The following is a 14,965-nucleotide window of genomic DNA, read 5'->3' on the forward strand; positions in this document are numbered from 1 at the left end:
AACATCATTGCATCACTCGTGGGCCATTGGCATAACTTTGGCCAACGTTTCAGCTTTCAAGATGATAGTGCACGTGCCTATCGTGCTAGGATTGCGATTCCTCCAACAGCAAAACTTCCATGTCATGCCATGGCCAGCACTCAGTCCTGACCTTTCCCACGCGACACCACTCTCAATAAACTGTGGGTTGCTCTCACTGATGAGTGGAACAACATGAGTCAAGCCGACATTGGTCGACTCATCAGAAGCACACATCGGAGAATTCGTGCATCTGTGTCAACAGAGCTAGTTTTACCCGATATCAGTGACGTTGGCTACAAAATGCATATTTCGAATTTGACCACAGACTTCTTTAAGGCCTAGTGTACCACAAACTCCAACCATTAGAACCCATTAGATCTGATCGCCTGCTCCCCAGCAATATCATATAGATCTGAAGATCCCCACTGTCCCCTACTGTTTGCAATATTCCAGGTGTCCGCTATGTCTATATATGTGTGTATGTCCAGGTGCCCGCTAAGCCTATATGTGTGTATGGCCAGGTGTCCACTATGTCTATATGTGTGTATTTCCAGGTGTCCACTATGTCTATATGTGTGTATGTCCAGGAGTCCACTATGTCTATATGTGTGTATGTCCAGGTGTCCGCTATGTCTATATGTGTGTATGTCCAGGTGTCCACTATGTCTATATGTGTGTATGTCCAGGTGTCCGCTATGTCTATATGTGTGTATGTCTATGTGTGTATGTCCAGGTGTCCACTATGTCTATATGTGTGTATGTCCAGGTGTCCACTATGTATATATGTGTGTGTGTCCAGGTGTCCGCTATGTCTATATGTGTGTATGTCCAGGTGTCCACTATGTCTGTATGTGTGTATGTCCAGGTGTCCACTATGTCTGTATGTGTGTATGTCCAGGTGTCCGTTATGCCTATATGTGTATATGACCAGGTGTCAACTATGTCTATATGTCTGTACGTCCTCGTGTCCACTATGTATATATGTGTATATGACCAGGTGTCCACTATGTCTATATGTGTGTATGTCCAGGTGTCCACTATGTATATATGTGTATATGACCAGGTGTTCACTATGTCTATATGTGTGTATGTCCAGGTGTCCACTATGTCTATATGTGTGTATGTCCAGGTGTCCGCTATGTCTGTATGTGTGTATGTCCAGGTGTCCACTATATCTATATGTATGTGTGTCCAGGTGTCCGCTATGTCTGTATGTGTGTATGTCCAGGTGTCCACTATATCTATTTGTATGTATTTCCAGGTGTCCACTATGTCGATATGTATGTAAGTCTAGGTGTCCACTTTGTATATATGTGTGTATGTCCAGATGTCCACTATATCTATATGTGTGTATGTCCAGGTGTCCACTATATCTATATGTATGTGTGTCCAGGTGTCCACTATGTCTATATGTGTGTCCAGGTGTCCGCTATGTCTATATGTGTGTCCAGGTGTCCGCTATGTCTATATGTATGTGTGTCCAGGTGTCCACTTTGTAAATATGTATGTGTGTCCAGGTGTCCACTTTGTCTTTATGTGTGTGTCCAGGTGTCCACTATGTCTATATGTGTGTAAGTCCAGGTGTCCACTATGTCTTTATGTGTGTGTCCAGGTGTCCACTATGTCTATATGTGTGTAAGTCCAGGTGTCCACTATGTCTATATGTATGTGTGTCCAGGTGTCAGCTATGTCTATATTTGTGTAAGTCCAGGTGTCCACTATGTCTTTATGTGTGTGTCCAGGTGTCCACTATGTCTATATGTGTGTATGTCCAGGTGTCCACTATGTCTATATGTGTGTATGTCCAGGTGTCCGCTATGTCTATATGTGTGTATGTCCAGGTGTCCACTATGTCTATATGTGTGTATGTCCAGGTGTCCGCTATGTCTATATGTGTGTATGTCCAGGTGTCCACTATGTCTATATGTGTGTATGTCTAGGTGTCCGCTATGTCTATATGTGTGTATGTCCAGGTGTCCGCTATGTCTATATGTGTGTATGTCCAGGTGTCAACTATGTCTATATGTGTGTATGTCCAGGTGTCCACTATGTCTATATGTGTGTATGTCCAGGTGTCCACTATGTCTATATGTGTGTATGTCCAGGTGTCCACTATGTCTATATGTATGTGTGTCCAGGTGTCCGCTATGTCTATATGTGTGTATGTCCAGGTGTCCACTATATCTATATGTATGTGTGTCCAGGTGCCCGTTATGTCTATATATGTGTGTATGTCCAGGTGTCCACTATGTCTATATGTGTGTATATCCAGGTGTCCACTATGTCTGTATGTGTGTATGTCCAGGTGTCCGCTATGTCTGTATGTGTGTTCAGGTGTCCGCTATGTCTATATGTGTGTATGTCCAGTTGTCCACTATATCTATATGTGTGTATGTCCAGATGTCCACTATGTCTATATGTGTGTATGTCCAGGTGTCCGCTATGTCTATATGTGTGTATGTCCAGGTGTCCACTATGTCTATATGTGTGTATGTCCAGGTGTCCGCTATGTCTATATGTGTGTATGTCTATGTGTGTATGTCCAGGTGTCCACTATGTCTATATGTGTGTATGTCCAGGTGTCCACTATGTATATATGTGTGTGTGTCCAGGTGTCCGCTATGTCTATATGTGTGTATGTCCAGGTGTCCACTATGTCTGTATGTATGTATGTCCAGGTGTCCACTATGTCTGTATGTGTGTATGTCCAGGTGTCCGTTATGCCTATATGTGTATATGACCAGGTGTCAACTATGTCTATATATCTGTATGTCCTCGTGTCCACTATGTATATATGTGTATATGACCAGGTGTCCACTATGTCTATATGTGTGTATGTCCAGGTGTCCACTATGTATATATGTGTATATGACCAGGTGTCCACTATGTCTATATGTGTGTATGTCCAGGTGTCCACTATGTCTATATGTGTGTATGTCCAGGTGTCCGCTATGTCTGTATGTGTGTATGTCCAGGTGTCCACTATATCTATATGTATGTGTGTCCAGGTGTCCGCTATGTCTGTATGTGTGTATGTCCAGGTGTCCACTATATCTATTTGTATGTATTTCCAGGTGTCCACTATGTCGATATGTATGTAAGTCCAGGTGTCCACTTTGTATATATGTGTGTATGTCCAGGTGTCCACTATATCTATATGTGTGTATGTCCAGGTGTCCACTATATCTATATGTATGTGTGTCCAGGTGTCCACTATGTCTATATGTGTGTCCAGGTGTCCGCTATGTCTATATGTGTGTCCAGGTGTCCGCTATGTCTATATGTATGTGTGTCCAGGTGTCCACTTTGTAAATATGTATGTGTGTCCAGGTGTCCACTTTGTCTTTATGTGTGTGTCCAGGTGTCCACTATGTCTATATGTGTGTAAGTCCAGGTGTCCACTATGTCTTTATGTGTGTGTCCAGGTGTCCACTATGTCTATATGTGTGTAAGTCCAGGTGTCCACTATGTCTATATGTATGTGTGTCCAGGTGTCAGCTATGTCTATATTTGTGTAAGTCCAGGTGTCCACTATGTCTTTATGTGTGTGTCCAGGTGTCCACTATGTCTATATGTGTGTATGTCCAGGTGTCCACTATGTCTATATGTGTGTATGTCCAGGTGTCCGCTATGTCTATATGTGTGTATGTCCAGGTGTCCACTATGTCTATATGTGTGTATGTCCAGGTGTCCGCTATGTCTATATGTGTGTATGTCCAGGTGTCCACTATGTCTATATGTGTGTATGTCCAGGTGTCCGCTATGTCTATATGTGTGTATGTCCAGGTGTCCGCTATGTCTATATGTGTGTATGTCCAGGTGTCAACTATGTCTATATGTGTGTATGTCCAGGTGTCCACTATGTCTATATGTGTGTATGTCCAGGTGTCCACTATGTCTATATGTGTGTATGTCCAGATGTCCACTATGTCTATATGTGTGTATGTCCAGGTGTCCGCTATGTCTATATGTGTGTATGTCCAGGTGTCCACTATATCTATATGTGTGTATGTCCAGGTGTCCGCTATGTCTATATGTGTGTATGTCCAGGCGTCCACTATGTCTATATGTGTGTATGTCCAGGTGTCCACTATGTCTATATGTGTGTATGTCCAGGTGTCCACTATGTCTATATGTATGTGTGTCCAGGTGTCAGCTATGTCTATGTGTGTGCATGTCCAGGTGCCCGTTATGTCTATATATGTTTGTATGTCCAGGTGTCCAGAATGTCTATATGTGTGTATGTCCAGGTGTCCACTATGTCTATATGTGTGTATGTCCAGGAGTCCACTATGTCTATATGTGTGTATGTTCAGGTGTCCGTTATGCCTATATGTGTGTATGTCCAGGTGTCCGTTATGTCCGGGATCAGGTGACAGGTAACTGCTCAGTGCTTCCATTGGTCAACGGTTCTTTTGACGACATGATGAATACCCCGGCTTACAAACAGAATGGCTCCTTCACTCTACAAATGAAGAACCCTCTGCAGTTCTTCTCTCTCAACAGCAACTACACCTTCTCAGGACAGGTCAGTAGACGTTGTCGCTCCAGGTGAATACTCCACTAGCCCTCATCAATCGTCAACCAGCCCTGATCAGTCGTCCACTAGCCCTGACCAGTCGTCCACTAGCCCTGATCAGTCGTCCACTAGTCCTGATCAGTCGTCCACTAGCCCTGATCAGTCGTCCACTAGCCCTGATGAGTCGTCCACTAGCCCTGATCAGTCGTCCACTAGCCCTGATCAGTCGTCCAGTAGCCCTGATCAGTCGTCCACTAGCCCTGATCAGTCGTCCACTAGCCCTGATCAGTCGTCCACTAGCCCTGATCAATCGTCCACTAGCCCTGATCAGTCGTCCACTAGCCCTGAACAGTCGTCCACTAGTCCTGATCAGTCGTCCACTAGCCCTGATCAGTCGTCCACTAGCCCTGACCAGTCGTCCACTAGCCCTGACCAGTCGTCCACTAGCCCTGATCAGTCGTCCACTAGCCCTGACCAGTCGTCCACTAGCCCTGACCAGTCGTCCACTAGTCCTGATCAGTCGTCCACTAGCCCTGATCAGTCGTCCACTAGCTCTGATCAGTCGTCCACTAGCCCTGACCAGTCGTCCACTAGCCCTGACCAGTCGTCCACTAGCCCTGATCAGTCGTCCACTAGCCCTGATCAGTCGTCCACTAGCCCTGATCAGTCGTCCACTAGCCCTCATCAATCGTCCACTAGCCCTGACCAGTCGTCCACTAGCCCTGATCAGTCGTCCACTAGCCCTGACCAGTCGTCCACTAGCCCTGACCAGTCGTCCACTAGTCCTGATCAGTCGTCCACTAGCCCTGATCAGTCGTCCACTAGCCCTGATCAGTCGTCCACTAGTCCTGATCAGTCGTCCACTAGCCCTCATCAATCGTCAACCAGCCCTGATCAGTCGTCCACTAGCCCTGATCAGTCGTCCACTAGCCCTGATCAGTCGTCAACAAACCCTGATCAGTCGTCCACTAGCCTTGATCAGTCGTCCACTAGCCCTGATCAGTCGTCCACTAGCCTTGATCAGTCGTCCACTAGCCCTGATCAGTCGTCCACTAGCCCTGATCAGTCGTCCACTAGCCCTGACCAGTCGTCCACTAGCCCTGATCACTCGTCCACTAGCCCTGATCAGTAGTTCAATAGTCCCGGGTCCCGATCCACGAAGCGTTCATAATGCTACGAGGTTCGTAAGATTATGCTAAACTATAGCGTTACGATAGGTCGTAAGGGTACGAACACTTTATGGATAGGACACCTATCAGTAATCAACTAGTCCAGGTGTGCTGCCCACTAGCTCCGTTGAGTAATCCGCTTGCTCTGGTGATCTGACCACTAGTCCTGATCAGTAGTCCACGAGCCAAGGTGCGTAGTTCACTAGTCCTCTTCGCTAGTGTACTAGTCCTGGTCAGAAGTACTCCACAACGTCTGTATGCACACCTTCTATGTGTGGACGCCTCACAAGAAGCTTCCCGTCTGTTTTAGATCACTATATCTGATAATTTTGTGTCAAACGTGTTGGCCATTCATCGTATCTAGTCTGGCATGTAAAATAATTTGATGATGCAATAGCGACTTTACTCACTGTCCATTGATGAGAGGCGCACATTTCCATCTCTGTAAATTAGTCAAGGGTGGCAACAAGATTTTGGGCATTAAAAGTCATCAAGGCTAATCTCAGTCTCTAATTATAATCCCAAGCAAGGTTTACACCATTGTGCTATTTGTAGCTTCACATGACATAACACTGGTGTCCTGTTAAGACAGGTCACATGTTACATTAGGTCCTCCAGCTTTTGGGTATCGCTTGATGACTCCCTTTAATACGCGTAATGCTGTTATATGAACTTTGACCTTCCTCAGTGCTGCGACCTCTTATCTGACATACATTTTTAATGTTGAATTCATATTTTCAGCGGTATGCACGTGATGCCCTCTGTGACGTGTACACTTCTGTGAGGTCAGATTTCAGAGTGCCCAACAGTCCCGGTGTCAATGCGACCTTCGAATACTACTTCCTGTCTGTACGTTGAGTTTTGACTGCAACATTTCCTTCGGCGGATGATGTTCATGAACGTAACTAAGTCAATACTAAAATGAAATATTTTTAGTCTTTTTTTTAATAAAAATGCCCTATCACGTAATTATCTACTTAATCTACTTTTTGAACTTTGTAAACGTAGATGTAGAAGCCTCTGTTTCTCCACGCAGTAATCGTTCTCGTTGTGAGATAACTGCCTAAATACATGCATCTTCTCTAACTGATTCATTTCCTAACTATATATCTACCTTTCTACGTACATCTACCTCTATTAATCCGTCTCGATGGTATATATCTACCTTTCTACTTACATCTACGTCTGTTAATCCGTCGCGATGGTATATATCTACCTATCTACTTTATCTACCTCTTTTAATCCGTCTCGGTGTTGTTATATATCTACCTATCTACAAACATCTACCTCTATTATTTCGTCTCGATGCTCTATATCTACCCATCTACAAACATCTACCTCTATTATTTCGTCTCGATGCTCTATATCTACCTATCTACAAACATCTACCTCTATTAATCCGTCTCGATATATCTACCTATCAACTTACATCTACCTCTATTAATCCGTCTCGGCGTTGTTATATATCTACCTATCTACAAACATCTACCTCTATTAATCCGTCTCGATATATCTACCTATCAACTTACATCTACCTCTATTAATCCGTCTCGGTGTTGTTATATATCTACCTATCTACTTACATCTACCTCTATTAATCCGTCTCGATGGTATATATCTACCTTTCTACTTACATCTACGTCTGTTAATCCGTCGCGATGGTATATATCTACCTTTCTACTTACATCTACGTCTGTTAATCCGTCGCGATGGTATATATCTACCTTTCTACTTACATCTACGTCTGTTAATCCGTCGCGATGGTATATATCTACCTATCTACTTTATCTACCTCTTTTAATCCGTCTCGGTGTTGTTATATATCTACCTATCTACAAACATCTACCTCTATTATTTCGTCTCGATGCTCTATATCTACCTATCTACAAACATCTACCTCTATTATTTCGTCTCGATGCTCTATATCTACCTATCTACAAACATCTACCTCTATTAATCCGTCTCGATATATCTACCTATCAACTTACATCTACCTCTATTAATCCGTCTCGGCGTTGTTATATATCTACCTATCTACAAACATCTACCTCTATTAATCCGTCTCGATATATCTACCTATCAACTTACATCTACCTCTATTAATCCGTCTCGGTGTTGTTATATATCTACCTATCTACTTACATCTACCTCTATTATTTCGTCTCGATGCTCTATATCTACCTATCTACAAACATCTACCTCTATTATTTCGTCTCGATGCTCTATATCTACCTATCTACAAACATCTACCTCTATTAATCCGTCTCGATATATCTACCTATCAACTTACATCTACCTCTATTAATCCGTCTCGGCGTTGTTATATATCTACCTATCTACAAACATCTACCTCTATTAATCCGTCTCGATATATCTACCTATCAACTTACATCTACCTCTATTAATCCGTCTCGGTGTTGTTATATATCTACCTATCTACTTACATCTACCTCTATTAATCCGTCTCGATGGTATATATCTACCTTTCTACTTACATCTACGTCTGTTAATCCGTCGCGATGGTATATATCTACCTTTCTACTTACATCTACGTCTGTTAATCCGTCGCGATGGTATATATCTACCTATCTACTTTATCTACCTCTTTTAATCCGTCTCGGTGTTGTTATATATCTACCTATCTACATACATCTACCTCTATTAATCCAGTCAAAATATGATTTGACCCAAAACAAATTGCAACAGAATTACCTGCATATAACTTGGATTAACTCACAAAACAACATATGAAAAGTTTACCCAAATCGGAGTAGTGGAACAGTGTCTAATTTGCATAATTTCAAAATGCCCGCATTCAAACTAATTTTGCAAGGGTTTGCCTGTATCTCGGGATCTAAGACTGGTAGAGACTTAATTCTGGTGTCTATACCCATTTCATTTATAACAGTATTTTAATGGCTGGGTAATGTCTAAGTGCCTAATTTGCATAAATTCAAAATGGCGGCTTTTTTGAAACCATCATTTTTTAGTATATCTTCGTATGTGGTGATGGCAGAGATGTAATTCTGGTGTCTACAACCATGTTTTCAATTATAAATAATATTGTAATAGCTGGATCATTTCTTTATGCCTAATTTGCATAAATTCAAAATGGTGGCCATTTTGACCCCATTAACTATATATTAGGATCTGATACTGGCAGAGACCTAATTCTGGTGTCTCTACACGTTTTTTTTGTCAAAGATTCCAAGTTTAACAGTACTTATATCATTGGTTCCTTTCGGAGCTTGCGACGACGTTCATACAATGTTTGGCCCTCACACAAAGTGAAAGTCAATTCTTATAATTTTTTTATCACAATTTCTTACCTCAAATGATGAAGGCCAAAATCTAAACACAATTTTATTTTAAACACAATTTGATTTCTGGAGACGGTCAATGTCAGCCTAGGCACGGGCTGAGTCGATACCACGATAGTTTAGATGTGTATTTCTTCGTTTGTTCATTAGGATACGCCGCAGCGAGGATATTCGTGAACAATCATGCAGTCCAGCTCTCTGACATTTCTCAACGTATACTGAAACGCTGAGACCAAGAATAAAGGTTCTAAATGATCAGAAAGAACGCTTATGTATGTTTTCGTGCTAGGGAATTCCCAGGGCTTTCCCCAGGAATGTGGAAGTAGTCCGTCAGTTTTTACGCCTTTTCAAGAACACGATATCGTGAAAAACGTATGAACGTCAAATTGTGTCGTTCATACACTTATGAGAGGCAGAGGAGAGGCAAAGCTATACTCCACAAGAGAGCAACATTTCCACATGCACCTCAGCAAGAAGATCTTGTAACTTTCCATGTCATAGTGACTCCAGACCATCACATTCAGGCACAAATCGCAATCACAAATTGATTGCGACTGTGGCCGCCATTTTGAATTTATGCAAATTTGACATGAAGAAATGATTCAATAATGGAAATACTTAATTAATTACATTCCTTGGCCAAATAACCTTGGTATAGACACCGGAACTAGGCCTCTACCAGACTCAGATCCTGAGATATAGTAAAAAAGGGCCGCCATTTTGAATTTATGCTAATGAGGCACTATGAAATGAGTCAATATTGTAAATACTGTTATAATCAAATTCATTGACCCCCCAAACATTGGTGTAGACACCAGAATTAAGTCTCGACCTATCCTAGGTCCCGAGATATAGCCCAAACCCGGCACAATAAGTTTGAATGGCGGCCATTTTGAATATATGCAAATTAGGCACTGTTCCACTCCTCCGATTTTGGTAAACTTTTAATATGTTAAGTGAGCAATTCCAAGTCGTATGCAGGTAAAATGCTTTCTGTTGCAATTTGTTTAGGGTTGACCCCCTTTTTGTCATATTTTAACTTGACTACACCCACAACCAAAAAATATATAAATGCAGTAACAAAATTATTATTTGAAACAAAGTTATGAAGAAAAAGTGTGTTTGAGCATTCACCCCAGAAATCATATACCAGTATCAGTGAAACGGATTTCGGATTTTGTATTTTATTTACAATTTCATATTGAAAATAGAGACTGCGTCCAGTCTAGTCCCGCTACCATCTCTCTATTGTTGTCTGTCTGTCTGTTTGTTGGTGTACCAGTCTCAATGTCTCTTTTCTCGTATTTCCGTCAGGAAGGATGGTCGGACGATCCCAACGTCGGATACAGCACATACCAGACCGGCTTTCCCTTTCGTCTGGAAATAACGGCTTTGGATGTATGTGACCTATGTAACTGTTGAATGAAATTTATTTTCTTGAAGGAAACAACCCAAATGTAGGATAATTTGAATTACGTTTTATTAATGTCGTCGTGTGTTAACGCCATTTCAACTTAGCGACCCCCATTCTCTCGTCAAAGGTGAGGTAAGGTGAAATGGGGTTTAACGTCGCGTCCAGGTTAATTGCACTTATATAGCGACGTGCATGCATGTGTGTGTGGATGCTTGAACTTGTCCAGATCAATGCCGATTTGATAGTGCTAGCATGCCGCAGTTTAAAATAAATACCCCACCAAGACACAGTATACTGACTCCGAGCCGACCAGTCCTTGTTTTAGCCCCTTTATGCCGAGCAGGGTAACAACAAATACCATCTTTAACGTCTTTTGGTATGACGCGGCAGGGGATCGAACCCCCGACCTTCTGCTTTCCGGGCGGACGCTCTACCACTAGACCACGGAGGCGGTCCCTCCCATCAGAGCGGGAAGGAGGGGCATCGGTTGCTCTGTCGTCTAAGGCACCGCAATTCGTTGTGCAGAATTGCGTCTCTTATTGTGGGTTTGAATTTATTCGCCCCGATTATTTCTCCAGGTTTGTCGGCATCGGTTTCACCAAAATGGTAAACGTCTAAGGCCTGCTTTTCGCCACATGACGTTGACACGCCGTGGAACTGAAAAACTGCGCCGTATAACTATATTCACTCACTCCTCCGTCTAAGAATACAGAGATGAAACGATTTGAATGCTCCATTCGTGTCGTTACATGTTTGACCTCTATTGTGCTAGTGTCTTCGCGTTTTAAGTTGTTGACTTTCTCCATACAGTGAAACCTCGTTATTACGGACCCCGTTAGCCTAAAACCTCAATGCCTTGGTGACAATATGCAACGAAATTTAGTACCCACAATCCGTTAATCAGGAAAGTTGTTAATCTGTACTCTTTCTATGGAACGGAATCGTCCCGATTAACAAGGTTTCATTTCTTCATCCTGACTCAGTTCTTCGGCCGTATCATCCGGATAAATAAGGTTTCATTGAATTGAGTTTGCACGTTGTTTACAGGTGGGCTTTCACGTGGTTTACAACTTCTTGGATTTTGTGGCAGACAGTCCATCTCTAAGCGTGTTCGATATTTCCGACTGTTTTCCTGACACGAAAAAACTAGGTTTCACAGTTCAGTTCCAACTCCTGGGCGAAGGTTAGACTAACACTTAGTAGTTTATTCAAAAATATCTTTAAAATAATTGTCGTTTATCTTTTTCAAAATAACCTCCTCTGCTGTTTTCATAGAAGTGGAAGTGTCTAAACTTAACCATCATTAACACTGGTTAACTGGTTAATCTAGTCAGCCCTGCTCGTCAGAAACGTGGTAACCTCAATTTCGTATAATCGAACGAACGTAGGGATGTACTAGATATGTGTGATGATCACGTGTTCCAGCGGTTGCCATTATATTCTAGATGTTTCCTTCTCAGCACCCAAACAGTTCAACCGGGACAAGGAGGACTTTCTGATCCTGAAGTCACACCTGACTTTCATGGGGGCCATGGACGTCAACCCCATCCGAATAGGGCGCTTGAGAGTCGAGTACGACAACACCAACGTGTACGTCAGCGCGACGTTGGTGGACCGAACACCCCCAGCTGGTAGGTCAAGGTTGATTTGGTTGATTTGGTGGCGAGGAAGACGTATCGGGGAGGGCTGGGATTGAGGGTGATGACGTGGAGAGAGGGGTGAGACACAACAGCGAGACACAGGGGTAAAGGGTGGGGGGTGGGGTGGGGTGGAATGGGGTGAAAGGCGGTGGGGAGTGAATGTGACGGGGTTGAGAGGGGTGAGACACAACAGCGAGACACAGGGGTAAAGGGGTGGTGGAAGTGGGGTGAAAGGCGGCGGGGAGAGAATGTGACGGGGTTGAGAGGGGTTTTAGACACAACAGCGGGACACGGGTAAAGGGGTGGTGGAAGTGGGGTGAAAGGCGGTGGGGAGTGAATGTGACGGGGTTGAGAGGGGTTTTAGACACAACAGCGGGACACAGGGGTAAAGAGGTGGTGGAAGTGGGGTGAAAGGCGGCGGGGAGAGAATGTGACGGGGTTGAGAGGGGTTTTAGACACAACAGCGATACACAGGGGTAAAGGGGGGGTGGAAGTGGGGTGAAAGGCGGTGGGGAGTGAATGTGACGGGGTTGAGAGGGGTGAGACACAACAGCGAGACACAGGGGTAAAGGGGTGGTGGAAGTGGGTTGAAAGGCGGCGGGGAGAGAATGTGACGGAGTTGAGAGGGGTGAGACACAACAGCGAGACACAGGGGTAAAGGGGTGGTGGAAGTGGGGTGAAAGGCGGTGGGGAGTGAATGTGACGGGGTTGAGAGGGGTGAGACACAACAGCGGGACACAGGGGTAAAGAGGAGGTGGAAGTGGGGTGAAAGTCGGCGGGGTGTGAATGTGACGGGGTTGAGAGGGGTTTTAGACACAACAGCGGGACACAGGGGTAAAGAGGTGGTGGAAGTGGGGTGAAAGGCGGCGGGGAGAGAATGTGACGGGGTTGAGAGGGGTTTTAGACACAACAGCGATACACAGGAGTAAAGGGGTGGTGGAAGTGGGGTGAAAGGCGGTGGGGAGTGAATGTGACGGGGTTGAGAGGGGTGAGACACAACAGCGATACACAGGGGTAAAGGGGTGGTGGAAGTGGGTTGAAAGGCGGTGGGGAGTGAATGTGACGGGGTTGAGAGGGGTGAGACACAACAGCGAGACACAGGGGTAAAGAGGTGGTGGAAGTGGGGTGAAAGGCGGTGGGGAGTGAATGTGACGGGGTTGAGAGGGGTGAGACACAACAGCGAGACACAGGGGTAAAGGGGTGGTGGAAGTGGGTTGAAAGGCGGTGGGGAGTGAATGTGACGGGGTTGAGAGGGGTGAGACACAACAGCGAGACACAGGGGTAAAGAGGTGGTGGAAGTGGGGTGAAAGGCGGTGGGGAGTGAATGTGACGCGGTTGAGAGGGGTGAGACACAACAGCGATACACAGGGGTAAAGGGGTGGTGGAAGTGGGGTGAAAGGCGGTGGGGAGTGAATGTGAAGGGATTGAGAGGGGTGAGACACTGGAGTACGGGTGTTGGTTATATTGTGAGTGTGTGTGTTGTTGGGGGGGGGGGGGGGGGGGGGGGGGTGGGGGTGGGGGGGGGGGGGGGGGGTGTGAGAGTGAAATGGTGGAGGAAGAAGGTGAAGGGAGGTGGTGAAGACAGAACGTGACGGGGTAAAAGGGACACTGTATTCTAATACCCGAATTTATTCCATGTCAATAATCAAGTGACTACTTGAGGGCAGGTAGCAAGTGTATCTTAATATTGAAAAAAAGATAGATTTTAGAGTAGGCACTCGTCGTATCTTTGTAAGCTCAGTATCTAAATAGACAAGCTTTGGGTTTATCAGTCCCTCAATTGTTCCTATCTAAAATTTATGTGTTCTACGTGTAGGTACATCTAACTACATGAATAGGCAACTGCTCCAATTATTGTTGAAGCTTTTGCAGGGTTGCGTCCTTTAGGCGATCCAGAAGTCACGTGTTCGAATCCCAGATCCACTCTGAATATGTATCTCATTTTGCCAATTCGTACACATGCTCGTTGTTTTCATCAAAGTGTTAAATGTCTAGGATCTGTATCACTCCGGGATGTGACGGAAATACTGCTAAAACATAGTTAAACCCGAGTTTTCAATCGCTGAGAATTTTCTAATTTCAATTTGTACTTTTTAGCACAATTCACGTACGTTCCAAAGTCGGAGATCGAAAGGACAGACGACATGGTGTGGAACAACATCTCGGATCCCATAACATGTGCCGGCCTGTGTGTTTCTAACGAAGCTATCGTGTGCCGCAGTTTCGACTTCTGCCCACTAGACGGGTACAAGTGTAAACTAAGCAAGGCTCATATTGGAGACGGGGCCTCTGTTCTCAAGCAGAGTGCATGTGACCATTTCTCACGTAAGTGTTGGAAATAAGCGAAATAAATCCCTTTCCATATACAATAGGAATCTCTGTAGTCCATACTAAGATTCCGACTGTATCATGATCATGTGTTTATTGATCATTATCAAATAGTGATGATACCAGGGCCCACTTGCACAAAGCGATCTTAGCGCTAAGATCGTAACTCCCATACTTTAACATAGGCTTACAATAGTTGTAGCGCTAAGATCGCTTTGTGCAAGTGGGCCCAGGTGTTCGCGAAAAGGTGAGATTCTCCTGCCTCACAGGTGGCACCCGTCACAAACACAAGCAAAGGCAAGGTAATTGTTCACCTGAAAAAAAACAAGGGAACATATGATACAAGTTAAAATAGGGAATTGCATCGGACATCATTTTTGTCACTGATGCATAACATTTAGAAAAGCCCTCCACATGTCTGCCATAAAATCATTTGAGAGCTTTACTGAGGCCTTGACTGTTGATCACACAACTACTGAGCAATAGTTGTGTGTCGCTCTTTGAAATCGTGGTAGAAAGAGCATGCTCGATTGTAATCTCAAAAGTTGTGAAAT

General features: G+C 44.2%; 1 protein-coding gene across 1 annotated transcript in view; it reads left to right on the forward strand.

The window, feature by feature from the left end:
* LOC124133217 overlaps nt 1–14,965 on the forward strand; it is a 52,330-nt gene that overhangs the window by 11,778 nt on the left and 25,587 nt on the right. Inside the window, exons 9-14 of the mRNA XM_046497518.2 lie at nt 4,371–4,549; nt 6,451–6,558; nt 10,344–10,427; nt 11,491–11,626; nt 11,904–12,074; nt 14,181–14,408. Of these exons, the coding sequence (XP_046353474.2) occupies nt 4,371–4,549; nt 6,451–6,558; nt 10,344–10,427; nt 11,491–11,626; nt 11,904–12,074; nt 14,181–14,408 (906 nt within the window). The remainder of the gene's footprint in view (nt 1–4,370; nt 4,550–6,450; nt 6,559–10,343; nt 10,428–11,490; nt 11,627–11,903; nt 12,075–14,180; nt 14,409–14,965) is intronic.

The sequence above is a fragment of the Haliotis rufescens genome, unplaced genomic scaffold (assembly GCF_023055435.1).
Source record: "Haliotis rufescens isolate VD_foot unplaced genomic scaffold, xgHalRufe1.0.p SCAF_2, whole genome shotgun sequence".
NCBI classification, from domain to species: Eukaryota; Metazoa; Mollusca; class Gastropoda; order Lepetellida; family Haliotidae; genus Haliotis; species Haliotis rufescens.